This window comes from Squalius cephalus, assembly GCF_949319135.1.
Source record: "Squalius cephalus genome assembly, chromosome: 19".
Classification (NCBI taxonomy): Eukaryota; Metazoa; Chordata; class Actinopteri; order Cypriniformes; family Leuciscidae; genus Squalius; species Squalius cephalus.
Window position 1 is genome coordinate 2,008,141 of NC_137140.1, and position 20,000 is coordinate 2,028,140.

At 35.9% G+C, this 20,000-nt stretch overlaps 2 protein-coding genes across 2 annotated transcripts in view; both read right to left on the reverse strand.

The window, feature by feature from the left end:
• The window catches only part of polr3e (polymerase (RNA) III (DNA directed) polypeptide E), a 28,452-nt gene extending 27,654 nt beyond the window's left edge, over nucleotides 1-798 (reverse strand). The window contains exon 1 of the mRNA XM_079851991.1: nucleotides 629-798. The gene's annotated coding sequence lies outside the window, so the exon portion shown is untranslated. The remainder of the gene's footprint in view (nucleotides 1-628) is intronic.
• Nucleotides 799-5,061: 4,263 nt separating this feature from the next.
• LOC307147322 (WD repeat domain phosphoinositide-interacting protein 1) overlaps nucleotides 5,062-20,000 on the reverse strand; it is a 17,563-nt gene continuing 2,624 nt past the window's right edge. The window contains 11 exon segments of the mRNA XM_079852007.1: nucleotides 5,062-5,815; nucleotides 7,573-7,685; nucleotides 9,198-9,305; nucleotides 9,379-9,537; nucleotides 11,170-11,277; nucleotides 13,012-13,082; nucleotides 13,161-13,253; nucleotides 14,541-14,638; nucleotides 14,737-14,833; nucleotides 18,583-18,602; nucleotides 18,605-18,751. Coding sequence (XP_079708133.1) covers nucleotides 5,694-5,815; nucleotides 7,573-7,685; nucleotides 9,198-9,305; nucleotides 9,379-9,537; nucleotides 11,170-11,277; nucleotides 13,012-13,082; nucleotides 13,161-13,253; nucleotides 14,541-14,638; nucleotides 14,737-14,833; nucleotides 18,583-18,602; nucleotides 18,605-18,751 — 1,136 coding nt within the window. The 3' untranslated portion in view covers nucleotides 5,062-5,693.

Below are 20,000 nucleotides of genomic sequence, written 5' to 3' on the forward strand. Positions count from 1 at the left end.
CTTCTATCTGAAGAGTCTCAGCTGAAGGAGACAATACATTATTTATCAGCTTTAATATATCAGATAAAATTATCGGCCGATAACTAGGCAACAACATTATAAAAATCCCACATATCGGTCGACACTGATATGGTGGCTGATATATCGTGCATCCCTATAATATATATATATATATAGCCAGGTTTACGTAATCTAACGTTACTCATTTGTAACTGTCAATCAATCACATTGTCATGATAATTAGCTGGCAACTGTTTAGTGAATGATGCAAGGGCGAGCAACGCGATAATGACGGCCGACAACTTTAAAGCATACACGAAAGGTACATTAAATTAAAAGTAAAATGTTACATAATAATCCACGTTAAAGGAATCTGCCAGAGTCAGCAAACGAAACAACATGCTAACATGCGTTAGCTCTTCAGACTAACATCAGACTCGCGCCGCGCAGATCCCGGAGAACATCACAACATCTGCAGTGTGTGTGTGTTTAGATACATGCTGTTTGTGCGTATGAAACTTTTGATACAACATTATCACTGCCAACATGCTGTGAACACACACACACACCGAGGCCTCGGCTGATCCACTAAACCAACAAAACACTGACGGTAAAGTTGAGATCTGACCTGTGATTCACTGGCCGCTCGTGCTCGTGCTGTGAACTCAAAGCTCCTTCAGCTGTGTGTGTGAGTGTGTGTGGATGAGAGTCGCTATCTCGGCTGCCATGTTTCTGATCACTGCAGTCACTCAGTCAGTCAAACACGTGGGGAGGAGCCGTGTGCGCACTCCACTATCCCAGCATGCACTGCGGCCGCGACTCACTGGCCGCGTCACAAATCCCGCCCTACAGAGTGTGCTAGTGCTACTTAGGGAACTTACTATGCAGTCATCTAGTTGTACATGTGCTGAAAGACATCATTTGCCACAGTTATTACAATTACAAACATAATATACGCACGTCATGTGTGAAAATATTAGCCCTGTTTTATTAGCATACTCTAACATCACCTATGATATTAGCAGAGCCCGTCTACGGAGAGCCTGCCCACTCCCTATTAAGCTCTATTGTACCGAATTTTGGTTGTAGTACCACCAGAGTTCCACTGGGGGCGATCGCCATGAGTGCAAAATGAATGGGAGTCAATGGGGCTAGACGGCTAAATTTGTCTCTTTCACCCGATTGCCGTTGAGAAATCTCAGATCTGATTGTAGATTTTGCAAGTTCAACATGGGTTTTAGGTCGAAAGTTGAATGAACGAGTACTTATGTCCTTTTGATTTCTTACAGGTTGAGTTGTTGTTGCCCATAACACGCTAGCATTCTGCTAATGAACGCTGATTGGTCAGTGAAGGACTGATTACGACCAGAGATACCGCTTGATGGCATCGTGTCATCCGCAGCGGGACCAGAAACAAACAAAACAAAAACTCTTCTAGCACGTGTATTTACCTGTGTCAGCTGTGTTGTCGATGCCTCGAGAGAAAAGAAAGTGCAGAGCGCGAACGCACCAGAGTGAGTGAAGGATTGCCGTGAAGCAGTATCTCTGGTCGTACATGTGTATGGCGTCATTGACACTTTAAAAGACTTTTTAAAGCAAATAAGTGACTCAAAAAAATCTAACACCCAGCAATTTGTAATTTATTTGCATCTCCTTTCGAATACAACATTCAAATTACTAGACAAAAAATTATATCCTGAGAAAAGTGGATTTTTATTGGTATAGCTCCATAGACCTCCATTCATTCTGCACTCGTCCTGTGAGCGCCCTCATTTGGAATCAGAGAGGAACTGCAACTAGTTCAGAAGCCGGAAGTTTACTGAGAGTGAAACTTCTCGCCATATTAGACATTCTCTGATATTAGTCTTAGTCAAGACAAAAGAGTCTACCATTTAAAGAGTCTACCATTTTATTCAAAACGGTTTAATATGTCATTTTCACCACTCCACTTTCACATAAACTTATTAAATACAAAAATCAAACGTGATGCATGTACATACACGGATGTATGGAAGTCCATTTCTGCCACAAATCAGAACAATATCATGTTTTTGGACATCATATTATGACAGAAAAGTCGAAAGAATTAAATACTAATCATATTTATGACATATAAGTCATAATTGAGACATTAAAAGTCTAAATTATGACATAATAAGTCAAAATTAGTATTTAAATTGCCACAATTCTGATATTAAAAAATCATAATTATGACATGAAGTCAAAATTATGTCTATAAAGTAATACTTGTAACATAAATCGAAATTATGACAAAAAGTCACAATTATGACAGTCATAATCATAATTTCGTAATTTTTATTCTCATCATTATGACTTGTCAAAATTATGAGTCAAGTTTAAATGTTTATTTCATATATTTAACTTTTTGTCACAATCACTGAATGACTTAGTGTCATGTCATAATAATACATTTTTGTCATTATTACTGAATGACTTAGTGTCATAAAATATGACAGAGATAGTCAGACTTTGTACTTTTTAATCTCATAATTTTGAATTTATTTTCAATTCAATTATGACATAAAAAGTTTTACTTTTTATTTAATATATTTAACTTTTTGTCACAATCACTGAATGACTTAGGCTACGTTCACACTGCAGGGCTTAATGCTCAATTCCGATTTTTTGAAAAAATTCGATTTTTTTGCAAGGCCGTTCACATTTCCAATTAAAGGAGAACTCCGGTCAATTTTAACATTGAGCTCATTTTTTTGTACATTTGGAGTGCTGTCAATACAGAGAACAACGACAAAAATCGGTGTTGCCTACACCGAGTTATTCTATTTTTAAAATTTGCACCCTGTTGACTTCAATGGGGCAAGTACTAAACCTGCTTTTAGCCTCTTAACATCCTTGATGTGTCATTACAAGTGCACAGAAAATGTGAGTGATTCCTTCTGAGTGAACACGAGTGACTCTGACTGCAGTAGATGTGAAAGAAATGTATAAAAATGATGTTATTTAAGCCAGCGCAAATATCTTTGTTTACATCCTGTTTTTCGGTTGAAGTCCAAAGTAGTCGATTGCAGAGTTCACACGCATAGGTTTAATACCTATGATCACGCGCGTGAACTCGGCAATCGACTACTTTGGACTTCAACCGAAAAACAGGATGTAAACAAAGATATTTGCGCTGGCTTAAATAACATCATTTTTATACATTTCTTTCACATCTACTGCAGTCAGAGTCACTCGTGTTCACTCAGAAGGAATCACTCACATTTTCTGTGCACTTGTAATGACACATCAAGGATGTTAAGAGGCTAAAAGCAGGTTTAGTACTTGCCCCATTGAAGTCAACAGGGTGCAAATTTTAAAAATAGAATAACTCGGTGTAGGCAACACCGATTTTTGTCGTTGTTCTCTGTATTGACAGCACTCCAAATGTACAAAAAAGTGAGCTCAATGTTAAAATTGACCGGAGTTCTCCTTTAAATGCGACCTTTTTGTGATCTCCTGTGTGAACGTGAAATGACCCAGAAGTGACCCGCATGCGCAGAAGAGTACTCAACGGTCAACGACGTCACTTGTTGTTTGCGGAAGTAGCTAAACTTTAACCAGAGCCCGTCTCTGCTTTAACTAACTGTGATTCTCTCACTCACACACACACGAGCGCACGCAGCGACCGTTACACAAGAGCCAGACAGCAGCCGCTGACCTATCTAATATCAGATTCAGCACAAATAAGTTAACATAACGTATATATAATGGCCGTGGGCTTTTTTTTTTTTTTTTTTTAATTAACGGGCTCGTCGAGGTCGACCCGTTCGGCAGATTTACCTCAGCTCGACGAATATGCAGTCCGTTTTCAAACCGACGACTACTTCAATGCAGAATTATGACATTTCTCGCGTATCAATGACGTGCGGGTCGGATACATGCGACCTGGCCGTTCAGACTGAAGTCGCATTTCAAAAGATCGGATATGTACGTTATCGGATTTGGGACCACATACCCAAAAGTGGCCTGGGTCGCATTTGAAAAGATCGGATCTGTGTCGTTCAGACTGTCATGAAAAGATCAGATACAGGTCGCATAGGGGCAAAAAAATCGGAATTGGGTCGTTTCAGCCTGCAGTGTGAACGTAGCCTAGTGTGACAATTATGAATTTTTATTATAATTATTATGACAGAGATACTCAATTTTAACTTTTTATCTCATCATTTTGACTTTTCTCATTATTATGACAGTGATTATGACTTTTTGTCACAATTTCAAGTCAAAATCACGACAAAGTCAAAATTATGAGTACATTTTTGCCTTTTATTTAGGGCTGTCAAATGATTAATCGCGATTAATCGCATCCAAAATAAAAGTTTGTTTTTACATAATATATGTGTGTGTATGGAGTATAATTATTTTCTATATATAAATACACACACATGCATGTATATATTTAAGAAATATTTGCATGTATATACTGTGTATATATATTTATATTATATATAATTTATATTATATATAAATATTTTATATATAAATAACAATTTTTTTTTAAATATATATGCATGTGTGTGTATTTATATATAGAAAATAATTATACACCATACACACACATATATTATGTAAACACAAACTTTTATTTTGGATGCGATTAATCGCGATTAATCGTTTGACAGCCCTACTTTTATTTAATATATTTATTTATTATATTATATTACTGAACTACTTTGCATGTCATAATTATGAATTTTGATGTTATAGTTATGATTTACCCAAACATGTGGCAGAAATGGGCGTCCATAATCTGAAGACAATCTGAATAAACTACTGAGAGTGTGAAAAGTTGTATAAAAAGTGCCTCTAGCTGAAAATACATCCAATTATGCCATTCTGGTTCTAGCCTATAGATCTATTATGGGAGTTTGTTCTATTATAACTATATATAAACATCGCTGTATAGTGTCTAAATTACATTTTTGTCACAACAAACACTATCGTTTCATCACTTGTTTTATAGTTGCATTGATCTAAACTACTGTTATCTGTTATAAAACTATAATATCTTTATAATAAATAATTCAGATGGCAATATTACATAACTTCTGCAACCCTTGTGTTTAATTTCTATATGTCCAGCAGCACATCCTCCTCAACACAAACACACACACAGTTACTTTCATTTCGGCAGCTTTATTTTATTACTGTGAAACTGACTAAAAATACCTGAGAGTGAGAAAGAGGAACATTAAAGGATATGATTTGTTGTGTATCTAGTGAAATCATTATGGAATTTGAAACTATAATCTGTCAACTCAATGCATCAACAAGCTGTATTTAATACATCTTTCGTTAGAGGTCTGCTACTCTTACTAATACTGTAGGTAAATTGCTTTAATACACAAATTTCAAACAATGAATTTCAAAATCTGACTTTCGAGTGAAAGCATATCAGTTCTGCGTCCACTGACGAGGTGAAAAGGATTGTTCTTCATCATAATATATTACGCATGTATATATATATATGCATGTATCTGTGGCAAAATATGATTTCACAGTAGTTAGAATCAGCAAATGCACACACACACATTTGCTCTAGTTAAAGTGTGATTGTACTTGTTTAAGGTTAGCCTGATCTGGTAACACTGAATCTGATGGTGTTTATTACTCATGTCTCTTATTTATTTCAACCATAAACATGTCTTATGATGTGTCTGAGTGATCTGCATCCTTCAGGTGTCCTGAAAGCTAACCGGAGGAAACTCCTGTTCATCATCCAGACGGAGCGATTCATCCGCAAACTCGTGATCTGGGATCAGTTCTCCTCTCTTCACTCCTCCATCCTCAGAGTAGCCTGGAAGAAAAGTGGATCATCATTTATCTTTCCGTCTTCAGGAAGTGCTGTGAGAACCAGACATTTGATACATGTGACCACAAAACCAGTCATTGAGGTTTATACATCATATGAAAGCTGAATAAATAATCTTTCCATTGATGTTTGGTTTTTTAGGATAGGACAATATTTGGTTGAGATACAACTATGAAAATCTGGAATCTGAGGATGCAAAAAAATCGAAACATTGAGAAAATCTCCTTTAAAGTTGTTCATTTATTTAAATTTTTATCTATTTAAAATATTTTAAATACATTTTTTTTTTTTTTTGCTGCATTCACTCACAAAAATATATTTTTTTATATATTTAAAAATGTACAAAAATAAATGTACAAAATATCTTCATGGAACATGATCTTTACTTAATATCCTAATGATTTTTGGCATAAAATAGAAATCGATAATTTTGACCCATACAATGTACACTCACCTAAAGGATTATTAGATACACCTGTTCAATTCCTCATTAATGCAATTATCTAATCAACCAATCACATGGCAGTTGCTTCAATGCATTTAGGGGTGTGGTCCTGGTCAAGACAATCTCCTGAACTCCAAACTGAATGTCAGAATGGGAAAGAAAGGAGATTTAAGCAATTTTGAGCGTGGCATGGTTGTTGGTGCCAGACGGGCCGGTCTGAGTATTTCACAATCTGCTCAGTTACTGGGATTTTCACGCACAACCATTTCTAGGGTTTACAAAGAATGGTGTGAAAAGGGAAAAACATCCAGTATGCGGCAGTCCTGTGGGCGAAAATGCCTTGTTGATGCTAGAGGTCAGAGGAGAATGGGCCGACTGATTCAAGCTGATAGAAGAGCAACTTTGACTGAAATAACCACTCGTTACAACAGCAAAGCATTTGTGAAGCCACAACACGCACAACCTTGAGGCGGATGGGCTACAACAGCAGAAGACCCCACCGGGTACCACTCATCTCCACTACAAATAGGAAAAAGAGGCTACAATTTGCACGAGCTCACCAAAATTGGACAGTTGAAGACTGGAAAAATGTTGCCTGGTCTGATGAGTCTCGATTTCTGTTGAGACATTCAGATGGTAGAGTCAGAATTTGGCGTAAACAGAATGAGAACATGGATCCATCATGCCTTGTTACCACTGTGCAGGCTGGTGGTGGTGGTGTAATGGTGTGGGGGATGTTTTCTTGGCACACTTTAGGCCCCTTAGTGCCAATTGGGCATCGTTTAAATGCCACGGCCTACCTGAGCATTGTTTCTGACCATGTCCATCCCTTTATGACCACCATGTGCCCATCCTCTGATGGCTACTTCCAGCAGGATAATGCACCATGTCACAAAGCTCGAATCATTTCAAATTGGTTTCTTGAACATGACAATGAGTTCACTGTACTAAAATGGCCCCCACAGTCACCAGATCTCAACCCAATAGAGCATCTTTGGGATGTGGTGGAACGGGAGCTTCGTGCCCTGGATGTGCATCCCACAAATCTCCATCAACTGCAAGATGCTATCCTATCAATATGGGCCAACATTTCTAAAGAATGCTTTCAGCACCTTGTTGAATCAATGCCACGTAGAATTAAGGCAGTTCTGAAGGCGAAAGGGGGTCAAACACAGTATTAGTATGCTGTTCCTAATAATCCTTTAGGTGAGTGTATTGTTGGCTATTGCCACAGATATACCCGTGCGACTCGAGACTGGTTCTGTGATCCAGGGTCACATATTCCTATTGGACGAACCCGTGAGGGAACTAGAGTCCTGATTGGTGTTCGTAGAAACAGTTTCTGCGTAGGATAAACTTCCGGCCTCCGGCTCCGACGCCGCTGGGCTTTCATCCGCACTTTCATACAGTCTGTGGGAACAATGACATGCAGAATCAGCTTGAGATCTGACCATTTGATGTTGAGTGAGTCAAGAGGTTTTATTTACAGTTGAATATGTTTCACTGAATCACACACCTTTGCTTAAATTACTAATACATACAGAGTTTTATTAAAAACATGGACAAGAACAGCAATTTGTGTCAAATTGGACAAAAAAATGTAAATAAATGTTATATTTCATGATTTATTGTGAATAAAATTAGACAAAAAACTAAATAAATTACATATTTTATGGTTTATTGTGGATAAAATTAGACAAAAAACTAAATCAATTATATATTTTATGGTTTTAGATAAAAACAACAAGCACAAGAACAGCATTTTGTGTGGTGGCAACAATGATATTTTAACAGTTTTGAAGAAATTATATATTTTTTATGCTTTATTTGTATATGAATTTGACACAAAACTAATTCAATTATATATTTTATGGTTTATTGTGAATAAAATTGGACAAAAAATGTTAATATATTTTATATTTCATGATTTATTGTTAATCAAATTTAACAAAAACTGTAAATCAATGATATATTTTATGGTTTATTCATTGTGTATCAAATTGGACAAAAAAAGAAATAAAAAATAATTTATGGTTTATTGTGAATAAAATTGGACAAAAAATGTAAAAAAATATATATTTTATGGCTTATTGTGTATCAAATTTAACAAAAAATTTAAATAAATGATATATTTTATGGCTTAGTGTGTATCAAATTTAACAAAAAAATTAAATAAATGATATATTTTATGGCTTATTGTGTATCAAATTTAACAAAAATTGTAAATAAATGATATATTTTATGGCTTATTGTGTATCAAATTTAACAAATAATTTAAATAAATTATATATTTTGTGGTTTATTGTGAATAAAATTTGACAAAAAACAAATCAATTATATCATTTTTGGTATAGTGTGAATCAAATTGGACAAAAACTATAAATCAATTCTATATTTTATGGTTTATTGTAAATAAAAATTGGACAAAAAATGTAAATACATTTTATATTTTATGGTTTATTGTATATCAAATTGAACAAAAAAATTAAATCTGTTATGGCTTATCAGAAATCAAACTGGACGAAAAACTGTAAATCAATTATATATTTTATGGTTTATTGTGAATAAAATTGGACAGAAAATGTAAATAAATTATATATTCTATGGCTTATTGTGTATCAAATTTAACAAATAATTTAAATAAATGATATATTTTGTGGTTTATTGTGAATATAATTTGACAAAAAACCAAATCAATTATATAATTTATGATATAGTGTGAATCAAATTGGGCAAAAACTGTAAATCAATTCTATATTTTATGGTTTATTTTGAATCAAATTGAATCAGTTATGTTATGGCTTATAATAAATCAAACTGGACCAAAAACTAAATCAATGTTATATTTTATGATTTATTGTGTAAATAATACACATTCGTGATTTTTGAACCCAGTGACTGATGTGTGCTCCTCTGGCTCACCGGAGCTTCTTGACTAAACGACAGTCTCCTCCTTCCTGCAGATCGAGGTTGTAGATGTAGAGATGACCATCTAATGAAGCCACCAGAAGACGAGGAACCTTCTGGATCCTATCAGCACAGACAACAACATTCAGGAGCTTCCACATCTCCATATCTCATACGGGACGTGTTTGGGACTCACGTGGAGAGAGCGGATATGTTCCTCATGCCCGCCGCGCTCAGGTGGACGCTAGCAAACGCTCTGTCCTGATGCATCATGTCCGACACCTGAGAGGGAAGGAGAGAGCTGGCGGCAGACAACATCTTCCCCATATATCCAGACCAGGAGGGAGAATCCGTGCTGAACACACATGACAATAACCAGCGTGGAAATCCATTAAGCTGCTCTTTTAACTTTTGAGAATCATGATTTTTTTCGTTTAATATAGAGAGCACAATTCTCCCGCGATTCTGAGTACAACTAAACAAAAAAACTTACTAGACAAAATGTTAATATTAAATATATAATGTAAAGATGTAATTAATTTGAATTATTTCACTTGTTTCATTACTGGATGAATCAGCATTTCTGAACGAATCTCTTGAATGAATGATTCAATGACTCACTCATAAATACTCCACTTGTTTCATTACTGGATGAATCAGCGTTTTTGAACGAATCTCTTGAATGAATGATTCAATGACTCCCTCATAAATACTCCACTTGTTTCATTACTGGATGAATCAGTGTTTTTGAACAAATCTCTTGAATGAATGATTCGATAACTCACTCATAAATACTTCACTTGTTTCATTACTGGATGAATCAGTGTTTTTGAACGAATCTCTTGAATGAATGATTCAATGACTCCCTCATAAAGACTTCACTTGTTTCATTACTGGATGAATCAGTGTTTTTGAACGAATCTCTTGAATGAATGATTCAATGACTCCCTCATAAATAATCCACTTGTTTCATTACTGGATGAATCAGCGTTTTTGAACGAATCTCTTGAATGAATGATTCAATGACTCACTCATAAAGACTTCACTTGTTTCATTACTGGACGAATCAGCGTTTTTGAACGAATCTCTTGAATGAATGATTCAATGACTCACTCATAAATACTCCACTTCTTTCATTATTAGACGAATCAGCGTTTTCGAAAGAATCTCTTGAAAGAATGATTCAATGACTCACTCATAAATACTCCACTTGTTTCATTACTGGATGAATCAGCGTTTTTGAACGAATCTCTTAAATGAATGATTCAATGACTCGCTCATAAATACTTCACTTGTTTCATTACTGGATGAATCAGCGGTTTTGAACAAATCTCTTGAATGAATGATTCAATGACTCGCTCATAAATACTTCACTTGTTTCATTACTGGATGAATCAGCGGTTTTGAACAAATCTCTTGAATGAATGATTCAATGACTCGCTCATAAATACTTCACTTGTTTCATTACTGGATAAATCAGCGTTTTTGAACGAATCTCTTGAATGAATGATTCAATGACAGATTTTTAACAGTCACTTGTCGCCACCTACTGGTGTAACGATGTAACTGATACTATTGTTATTTTAAGCATCAAGTTACTTTCAAAAGGTGATTTGCCCTAATTCTGATCACATGGTAGACATCAGTCAGTGTTTATATCTTAAGTATAAACTTTTGTTCCAGTACTTCCGTGATAATTTGAGTGATTGTAACACAGAAATAATGATACTGTGTGGTTTAAAAGACTGTATCGATACATGACAACGGCTCTCTCTGGCTCAGAACACAGATCTGAATGTTCGCTGTGATCGGGAACTTGTCAAAGCTTTAATAGACAGAGCCGAATCTCTGTCATACAGGAATAAGTTCGCGTGGGTGTTTGAATCGAGCTCACGATCTTTTAGTGATTAATCGTGAAGCTCTACTGTATTAATGCACATCATCTGTGATGCAGTATACATGTTTTGTGATTGGATGCTGAATGTACCTGGGACTATGATGCTCCAGTTTGAAGATATGAACAGTCTCTGTGTTACTGGAGGCACATAGGAACTGTGCATCGGCACTGAACGACAGGGAACTGATGCTGACGTACCTGAACACATCATAAAACACAGTCTTTTCACACTCGCAGTGATTTTTCCATTTAAAATGTTTCAATGTAGTGTAGCATTCGAACACTTTTGCAATTAAATAGCCAACTCATTTGTATTACAGTTTATGCACAAGCACAATGACATATTTTCACACATTGCTTAATTTGTCAAAATTACAGCTTGATTGGAAATGCCATTTTAAATGTTAAGATCTAAAGTGTAAAACATTAATATCTATACCAGAGTTTTTTTTTATTTTATTGGACCCCCAAATTTAGTGATCCTTCCAAAAACTTTATGGAAGCTATATTTATCTAGCCTGACTACGTCAGACTTCGTACTTCCGCTCAATTTCATTTCGCTTCTGTACTCAGTCTGAGACAGCTTCAGAGCTTTCTGTTTGCCACCGGTCTGGAAACAGCCGGGCCAATCAACGAACAGAGGGCGGGCTGAGAGCCGTGACGTACACGCTGATTGTACCGTGGATGCGTAGATTTACTTAACCTGCAAAAGTCGTTCACAGCCATGTTCACTCCGGTATTTCGCTCGATGGTTTTGTTTTCGCATCATACATGTGTTTACAGTGAAAGTTAAATGCGGCTGAGCATGCGCATAACACACGCCATAACCAAACGTTATGTGATTGGCTTACGGGTAACCAATGATTTTAAACTTCAGACAAGCGCCCCCTAGCAAGAGAGAAAACACTTCTCTGTTATGCCATTCCAGACTCTGTCTACGAACCAAAGTGAAGTAGCAGAGTCTGGTATTACCAGGCTAATATTTATCCAGTTTGAGGAAAAATATAAAATTTGACATTTTTAAGACAGCAAAATTTAACACTGCTTTCAAATTCTGATAACTTTTGTATTGTTATTTAAAAAATGCCAATTAAATTAAAATAAAATAAACAAAAAGTATTTTTTCAAAAATGATTCATTAACGTTTTTTCATTGCTATATATTTAAATAATTAAATATATATATATATATATATATATATATATATATATATATATATATATATATATATATTAGGGCTGTCAAATGATTAATCATGATTAATCGCATCCAAAATAAAAGTTTGTTTTTACATAATATATGTGTGTGTACGGTGTATAATTATTTTCTATATATAAATACACACACATGCATGTATATATTTAAGAAATATTTGCATGTATATACTGTGTATATACATTTATATTATATATAATTTATATTATATATAAATATTTTATATATAAATAACACATTTTTCTTAAATATATATGCATGTGTGTGTATTTATATATAGAAAATAATTATACACCGTACACACACATATATTATGTAAAAACAAACTTTTATTTTGGATGCGAATAATCGCGATTAATCGTTTGACAGCCCTAATATATATATATATACAGTATATGAAAGTGATATATATATATACACACACACACACATATTGACGGCCCAAAAAATACATTTGTAATTTTCTCTCTCAATTTTTGAGAGTAGCAAAATTAAATTATGAAGGCATTGTAGGACATTTCAGTCTTAATATGAACAAAAAGTCATGTGTTATTTTAAATAAAAATCAACCCCTGATATATACAGTTAAAGTGCTTGTATTTGAAGAAACACCCATCAATTGTTAAGGTATCTGAATATATTTATACATAGTCAGACTATATATAGCATTTTGAAACAATATGTATTGTGAAAAGCACTATATAAGTAATCTCTTACCTCTTCAACCCTCTGCGAAACTCAAACAGTTTGTCTCCGTCAGGAATGCTGAAGACTCGTATAACAGTGCCCTGGGTTATTACACAATCAGAACATGGAGAGAATAATGAGATGGAGAATATTTGAGAAAACAACCTTCTCAGACTCACTTTTTCAGAAGCACTGGCCAGACTGGTTCCTGAAGCGCTGAAAGAGACGGCGGCCACATGACTGGCATGAGCCGAGATCACAGTCACCTGCCTCTGAAATAACCCAAGAGGAGAGGATTTCCTTTTACCGATGGAAGCTTGTTCCCGCCACAGAATAAAACATTTTAAAAGATAATTGCGACTTTTTATCTCACAATTGCGAGTTTACATCTCACAATTCTGACTTTATTTCTCAGAATTGCGAGATATAAAGTAGCAATTTTGTGTTATAAAGTCAGAATTGTGTTATAAAGTCAGAATTGTGAGATATAAAGTTGCAATTTTGTGTTATAAAGTCAGAATTGCGAGATATAAAGTTGCAATTTTGTGTAATAAAGTCAGAATTGTGTTATAAAGTCAGAATTGTGAGATATAAAGTTGCAATTTTGTGTTATGAAGTCAGAATTGTGTTATAAAGTCAGAATTGCGAGATATAAAGTTGCAATTTTGTGTTATAAAGTCAGAATTGTGTTATAAAGTCAGAATTGCGAGATATAAAGTTGCAATTTTGTGTTATAAAGTCAGAATTGTGTTATAAAGTCAGAATTGTGAGATATAAAGTTGCAATTTTGTGTTATAAAGTCAGAATTGCGAGATATAAAGTTGCAATTTTGTGTTATAAAGTCAGAATTGTGTTATAAAGTCAGAATTGTGAGATATAAAGTTGCAATTTTGTGTTATAAAGTCAGAATTGCGAGATATAAAGTTGCAATTTTGTGTTATAAAGTCAGAATTGCGAGATATAAAGTTGCAATTTTGTGTTATAAAGTCAGAATTGCGAGATATAAAGTTGCAATTTTGTGTTATAAAGTCAGAATTGTGAGATATAAAGTTGCAATTTTGTGTTATAAAGTCAGAATTGCGAGATATAAAGTAGCAATTTTGTGTTATAAAGTCAGAATTGTTATAAAGTCAGAATTGCGAGATATAAAGTTGCAATTTTGTGTTATAAAGTCAGAATTGTGTTATAAAGTCACAATTGTGAGATATAAAGTTGGAATTTTGTGTTATAAAGTCAGAATTGTGAGATATAAAGTTGCAATTTTGTGTTATAAAGTCAGAATTGTGTGATATAAATTTGCAATTGTGTTATAAAGTCAGAATTGCAAGATATAAAGTCGCAATTGCGTGTCGACTGTTAATTGTTAATTGTATTAAGTTGATTTTAATAATCGAAAAAATAATTTTTAGACGTTTTTTCTCGCAATTCTGACATCTTTTCACAGAATTGCGAGTTATAAAGTCCAATTCTAAGGAAACATTTTTTTCTCAGAATTGTGAGTTTATAACTCGCAATTGCGACTTTATATATCTGTGGTGTAAACAAGCTTCCATACTTACCAGATTCCCAGCATCATACAGAGTGATTTCTCCCGCGGTAAAGCTCCCAGGATAGGCCAGGTATGAGTTGGAATGATTGACAGATAAAGCGCAGAGACCTGGCAGATGGAAAGCATTAGAGAAAGCAGGTTTTTAGGTGTGATTACGGTAATAACTCAGAGGTGTACTTGAGCTGTGTGCAGTTTTAACGCTTCACCTTTGGGGTTCGGCGGCGTGTTGAGGACAGACTTCAGGAGCTTCATGTCCTTGATATTATGGATGTACAGAGCCTCCTCCAAACAAACCACGAGTCTCTGAAAGAAGGAAATATAAACGTTTGGAATACTCCAGAAAATGCATTTATCTGATGAAAAATGCAGTAAAATTGTGATATATTATTACAATTTAAAACAGCTGTTTCTATGTGAATATATAGTCAAATGTAATTTAATCAAAGCTGAATTTTTAGCATCTTCAGTGTCACATGATCCTTCAGAAATCACTCTAATATGATGATTTGATGCTCAATAAACATTTATGATGATTATCAATGTTGAAAACATGAAACCGTGATACATTTTATTTTTCAGGATATTTTGATGAACAGAAAGCTCAAAAGAACAGCATTTATTTGAAACATCAAAAATCATTATAAGTGTCTTTACTCTCACTTTGAATGTGTCTTTGTTGAATAAAAGTATTAATTTCTTGAGTGTAATGATATGGTATGATAATATGAAGGTAAAACAGTAGCAAAACTCGAGAGCATGTAAATGTGAATTTGAGAACTTGTACAATAAATATTCGTACTTGTACATGAACATTTACACTCACAGCTCCAATGTGAAAACCTGTAAAATAAAAATCTGAAGTTGAATGTTGAAATTTGCACTCGCAGACAATAGTCACAAACCTGTATTCTGAATCTGAAGCTGCAGACAAGTAGACAAAAATGTGTAAAATGCCATTCACAGAAATACAACGACAGACACAAACTTGTAATATATATTTTGCGTTTAATCTTACGTTCACATTCGCAGTACTACCTCAAATAGGCACTTGCAGCTTCTCAAATCTGTCACTACAATTTCAAATTTCGCGCCTTGACTTTTGCTACTCTTTTCTCGATATATCAGGTGCAAAACTAACTTGTGCACTTGAAACTCAGAGGCGGTGAGAGGGAAAGGGGGGCGGGAGGAGGGGGGTCAAAGGAGCCGTTTTATTGGTTGGCACCTAGCCAATGAAATGGGAGTTCGATGATGTCACGAAACCCGCGTGCACTGAAACACTAACATGGCTTAATGCATTAGACTGATATTAAAATAAATAAACGAAATTATCAAACTCAGTAGACACAATGCTAATGCATACTACAGAAAAGCAGATGAGCACAGAATATGACGTAAAACATATGACGTATGCCATATATATATATGCCCTATATATATATGGTATATATACCATAGACTGTAAAAGACACACACACACACACACACACACACGTACGTATATATATATATCATTTATTTATGTTTTGTTTGTTTTTGTGTGTCCAACAGTTAGGCTAGGGTGAATATTTAAAACATTTACATTTTTCCAAAGCGACTTACATTGCATATTAAGGTATACATTTTACATTCTTATCAGATAATTTAGGTGCATTTTCATATTGCAATGGAATTGGCACATATATATATATATATATATATATATATATATATATATATATATATATAATATGAAGAGTTCAGATGCAAAAGCCTATATATATATATATATATAAGCAAATGTGTGTTCAGTGCAAATAAACTTGCTGCCTAGTGTTTTATTAATAAAGTAACAAATTATGTTTTTTTTTTATTGTTTTTAATTTTTATTTTATAACTGTTGGTCCATTAAGCCTCATTAAGCGTTTTCTTGGGTTTCGAGGAAAACGTACAATTAAACGCGTTGCGTTCATATTCTGTGCTCAATTTTTTTCTGTATAGGCTATGCTTTATGGTGTTTCCTGTTTGGTCTTTTAATACCACTGTCTCAATTAAACGCGTTGCGTTCATATTCTGTAAAACTATTCCAGTAAAACTAATGATATTTCATAAAAATATTTTCCAAGCGTTTTAAAAAATAGCTGATACATATGCATACAAATGTTTGCATTGTGGCTGGCGTGTTCATTGGTGAGGCATCGACCAATAAAATGACTTCATTCCGACCCCAGCCCCGCCCCCGACTCTGCTCTCTCAAGTCTGCATTTACAAGTGCACGAGAGAGTTTTGCTACAGGCATATCGCAAAAAGAGTAGCAAAAGTCAAAGCGCTAGGATTTGAAGTTGTACTGCCAGATATGAGGTTGTGAGTGCCGACTTGTGGTTGTACAACGAAACTGAACTAAAGCACAAAGATAAATGTGTAGTACACAATTGTGCCTGTCATTTTGTTTATGTAAATGACACTTTACACATTTGTAACTATTAATCTGCAACTTCGAATTCAAAACACAGGTGTTCTGAGTATTGTCTGTGTGTGCAAATCGATAGATGCAGCTTTTCACATCAGAGCTGCAAGTATAAATTTCAACTTACAAATACAAATATTAATTTTACAAGTTCTCACATTCAAATTAGCAAGCTCTCGAGTTTTGCTACTGTTTTTACCTTCATATGATAATGGTGTGTGTGTTGAGTGTAACGAGTTTTGAATGGTGTGTGTGTGTGTGTGTTTGTTGTAACGAGTTTGATGGTGTGTGTGTGTTGTGTGTTGAGTGTAATGAGTTTTGAATGGTGTGTGTGTGTGTGTGTGTGTGTGTGTGTGTGTGTTGAGTGTAACGAGTTTTGAATGGTGTGTGTGTGTGTGTGTGTGTGTGTGTGTGTGTGTGTTGAGTGTAACGAGTTTTGAATGGTGTGTGTGTGTGTGTGTGTGTGTGTGTGTGTGTGTGTGTGTCTGTTGAGTGTAACGAGTTTTGAATGGTGTGTGTGTGTGTGTGGTGTGTGTGTTGAGTGTAACGAGTTTTGAATGGTGTGTGTGTGTGTGTGTGTGTTGAGTGTAATGAGTTTTGAATGGTGTGTGTGTGTGTGTGTGTTGAGTGTAACGAGTTTTGAATGGTGTGTGTGTATGTGTGTGTTGAGTGTAACGAGTTTTGAATGGTGTGTTTGTGTGTGTGTTGAGTGTAACGAGTTTTGAATGGTGTGTGTGTATGTGTGTGTTGAGTGTAACGAGTTTTGAATGGTGTGTGTGTGTGTGTGTGTGTGTGTGTTGAGAGTGTGTGTGTGTTGAGAGTGTGTGTGTGTTGAGTGTGTGTGTGTGAGTGTGGTGTGTGTGTGTGTGTGTGTGTGTGTGTGGTAGTGTGTGTGTGTGTGTGTGTTGTGTGGTGGTGTGTGTGTGTGTGTGTCGTGTGTGTGTGTGTGGTTGAGTGGTGTGTGTGTGTGTGTGTGTTTTGTGTGTGTGTTGAGTGTGTGTGTGTGTGTGTGTGTGTGTGTGGTGTGTGTGTGTGTGTTGGTGTTGTGTGTTGTGTGAGTGGTGTGTGTGTTGAGTGTGGTGTGTGTGTGTGTTGAGTGGTGTTTGTGTGTTGAGTGTGGTGTGTGTGTGTGTGTGTGTGTGTGTGTTGAGTGTGACGAGTGTGTGTGTGTGTGTGTGTGTGTGTGTGTGTGTGTGTGTGTGTGTGTTGAGTGTGTGTGTGAGTGTGTGTGTGTGTTGAGTGTGGTGTGTGTATGTTTTGTGTGTTGAGTGTGGTGTGTGTTGAGTGTGGTGTGTTGAGTGTGTGTGTGTGTGTTGAGTGGTGTGTGTGTGTTGAGTGTGGTGTGTGTGTGTGTGTGTGTGTGTGTGTGTGTGTGTGTGTGTGTGTGTGTGTGTGTGTGTGTTGAGTGTGACGAGTGTGTGTGTGTGTGTGTGTGTGTTGTGTGTGTGTGTGTGTGTGTGTTGAGTGTGTGTGTGTGTGTGTGTGTGTGTGTGTGTGTGTGTGTGTGTGGTGTGCTGTTTGTGTGTGTGTGTGTGTGTGTGTGTGTGTGTGTGTGTGTGTGTGTGTGTGTGTTGAGTGTGTGTGTGTGTGTGTGTGTGTGTGACTGCACCTGCCGGTTGAGTCTGACGCGAGGATGTTGCTGGAGTAGCTGTAGTTGCAGATCTCTGTGCCCTTCTTGAAGTGGTAGATGTTCATCCTGAACGGTGTAGATCTGCTCACGATCACCATCAGACTGCTGGAGAAGAGCCGCTCCGCTACACACACGTCAGGGCTTTCCTCTGATCACCACACACACACACACACACACACACAAGACCGTGCAGTGACACATACAGCGTTACACACTGAGAATCAACATTACACAGAAGAATGAAGTGAATGAATGGCACTGCACTTAGATACAAAATATTCAACTCTGTGGCTTTTGCACTTAAATGAGGTCTTTCACGGAAGCAGACGTTTGACAACCTTAACGTTTCCAAATACTTTTTATCTATACGGTTCAGTGTTATTATGGTTAACTCAACTAAAACCATGAAAAGACATTTTATCATTACTTGAAATAAATAAATTAACTGAAATAAAATAACAACATTTTAAATAAAATAAATAATAAAACACTATTTAGACATATTACAAATATAAAATATAAAATGTATAAATGACAGTAACAACCAAATTGATAAAACATGATTAAAAAATGTAAATTAGTGCTGTCAAATTGATTAATCGTGATTAATATAATATACATACACTCACCTAAAGGATTATTAGGAACACCATACTAATACTGTGTTTGACCCCCTTTCGCCTTCAGAACTGCCTTAATTCTACGTGGCATTGATTCAACAAGGTGCTGAAAGCATTCTTTAGAAATGTTGGCCCATATTGATAGGATAGCATCTTGCAGTTGATGGAGATTTGTGGGATGCACATCCAGGGCACGAAGCTCCCGTTCCACCACATCCCAAAGATGCTCTATTGGGTTGAGATCTGGTGACTGTGGGGCCATTTTAGTACAGTGAACTCATTGTCATGTTCAAGAAACCAATTTGAAATGATTCGAGCTTTGTGACATGGTGCATTATCCTGCTGGAAGTAGCCATCAGAGGATGGGTACATGGTGGTCATAAAGGGATGGGACATGGTCAGAAACAATGCTCAGGTAGGCCGTGGCATTTAAACGATGCCCAATTGGCACTAAGGGGCCTAAAGTGTGCCAAGAAAACATCCCCCACACCATTACACCACCACCACCAGCCTGCACAGTGGTAACAAGGCATGATGGATCCATGTTCTCATTCTGTTTACGCCAAATTCTGACTCTACCATACTGAATGTCTCAACAGAAATCGAGACTCATCAGACCAGGCAACATTTTTCCAGTCTTCAACTGTCCAATTTTGGTGAGCTCGTGCCAAATTGTAGCTCTTTTTCCTATTTAGTAGTGGAGATGAGTGGTACCCGGTGGGGTCTTCTGCTGTTGTAGCCCATCCGCCTCAAGTTGTGGCTGTTTGTGGCTTCACA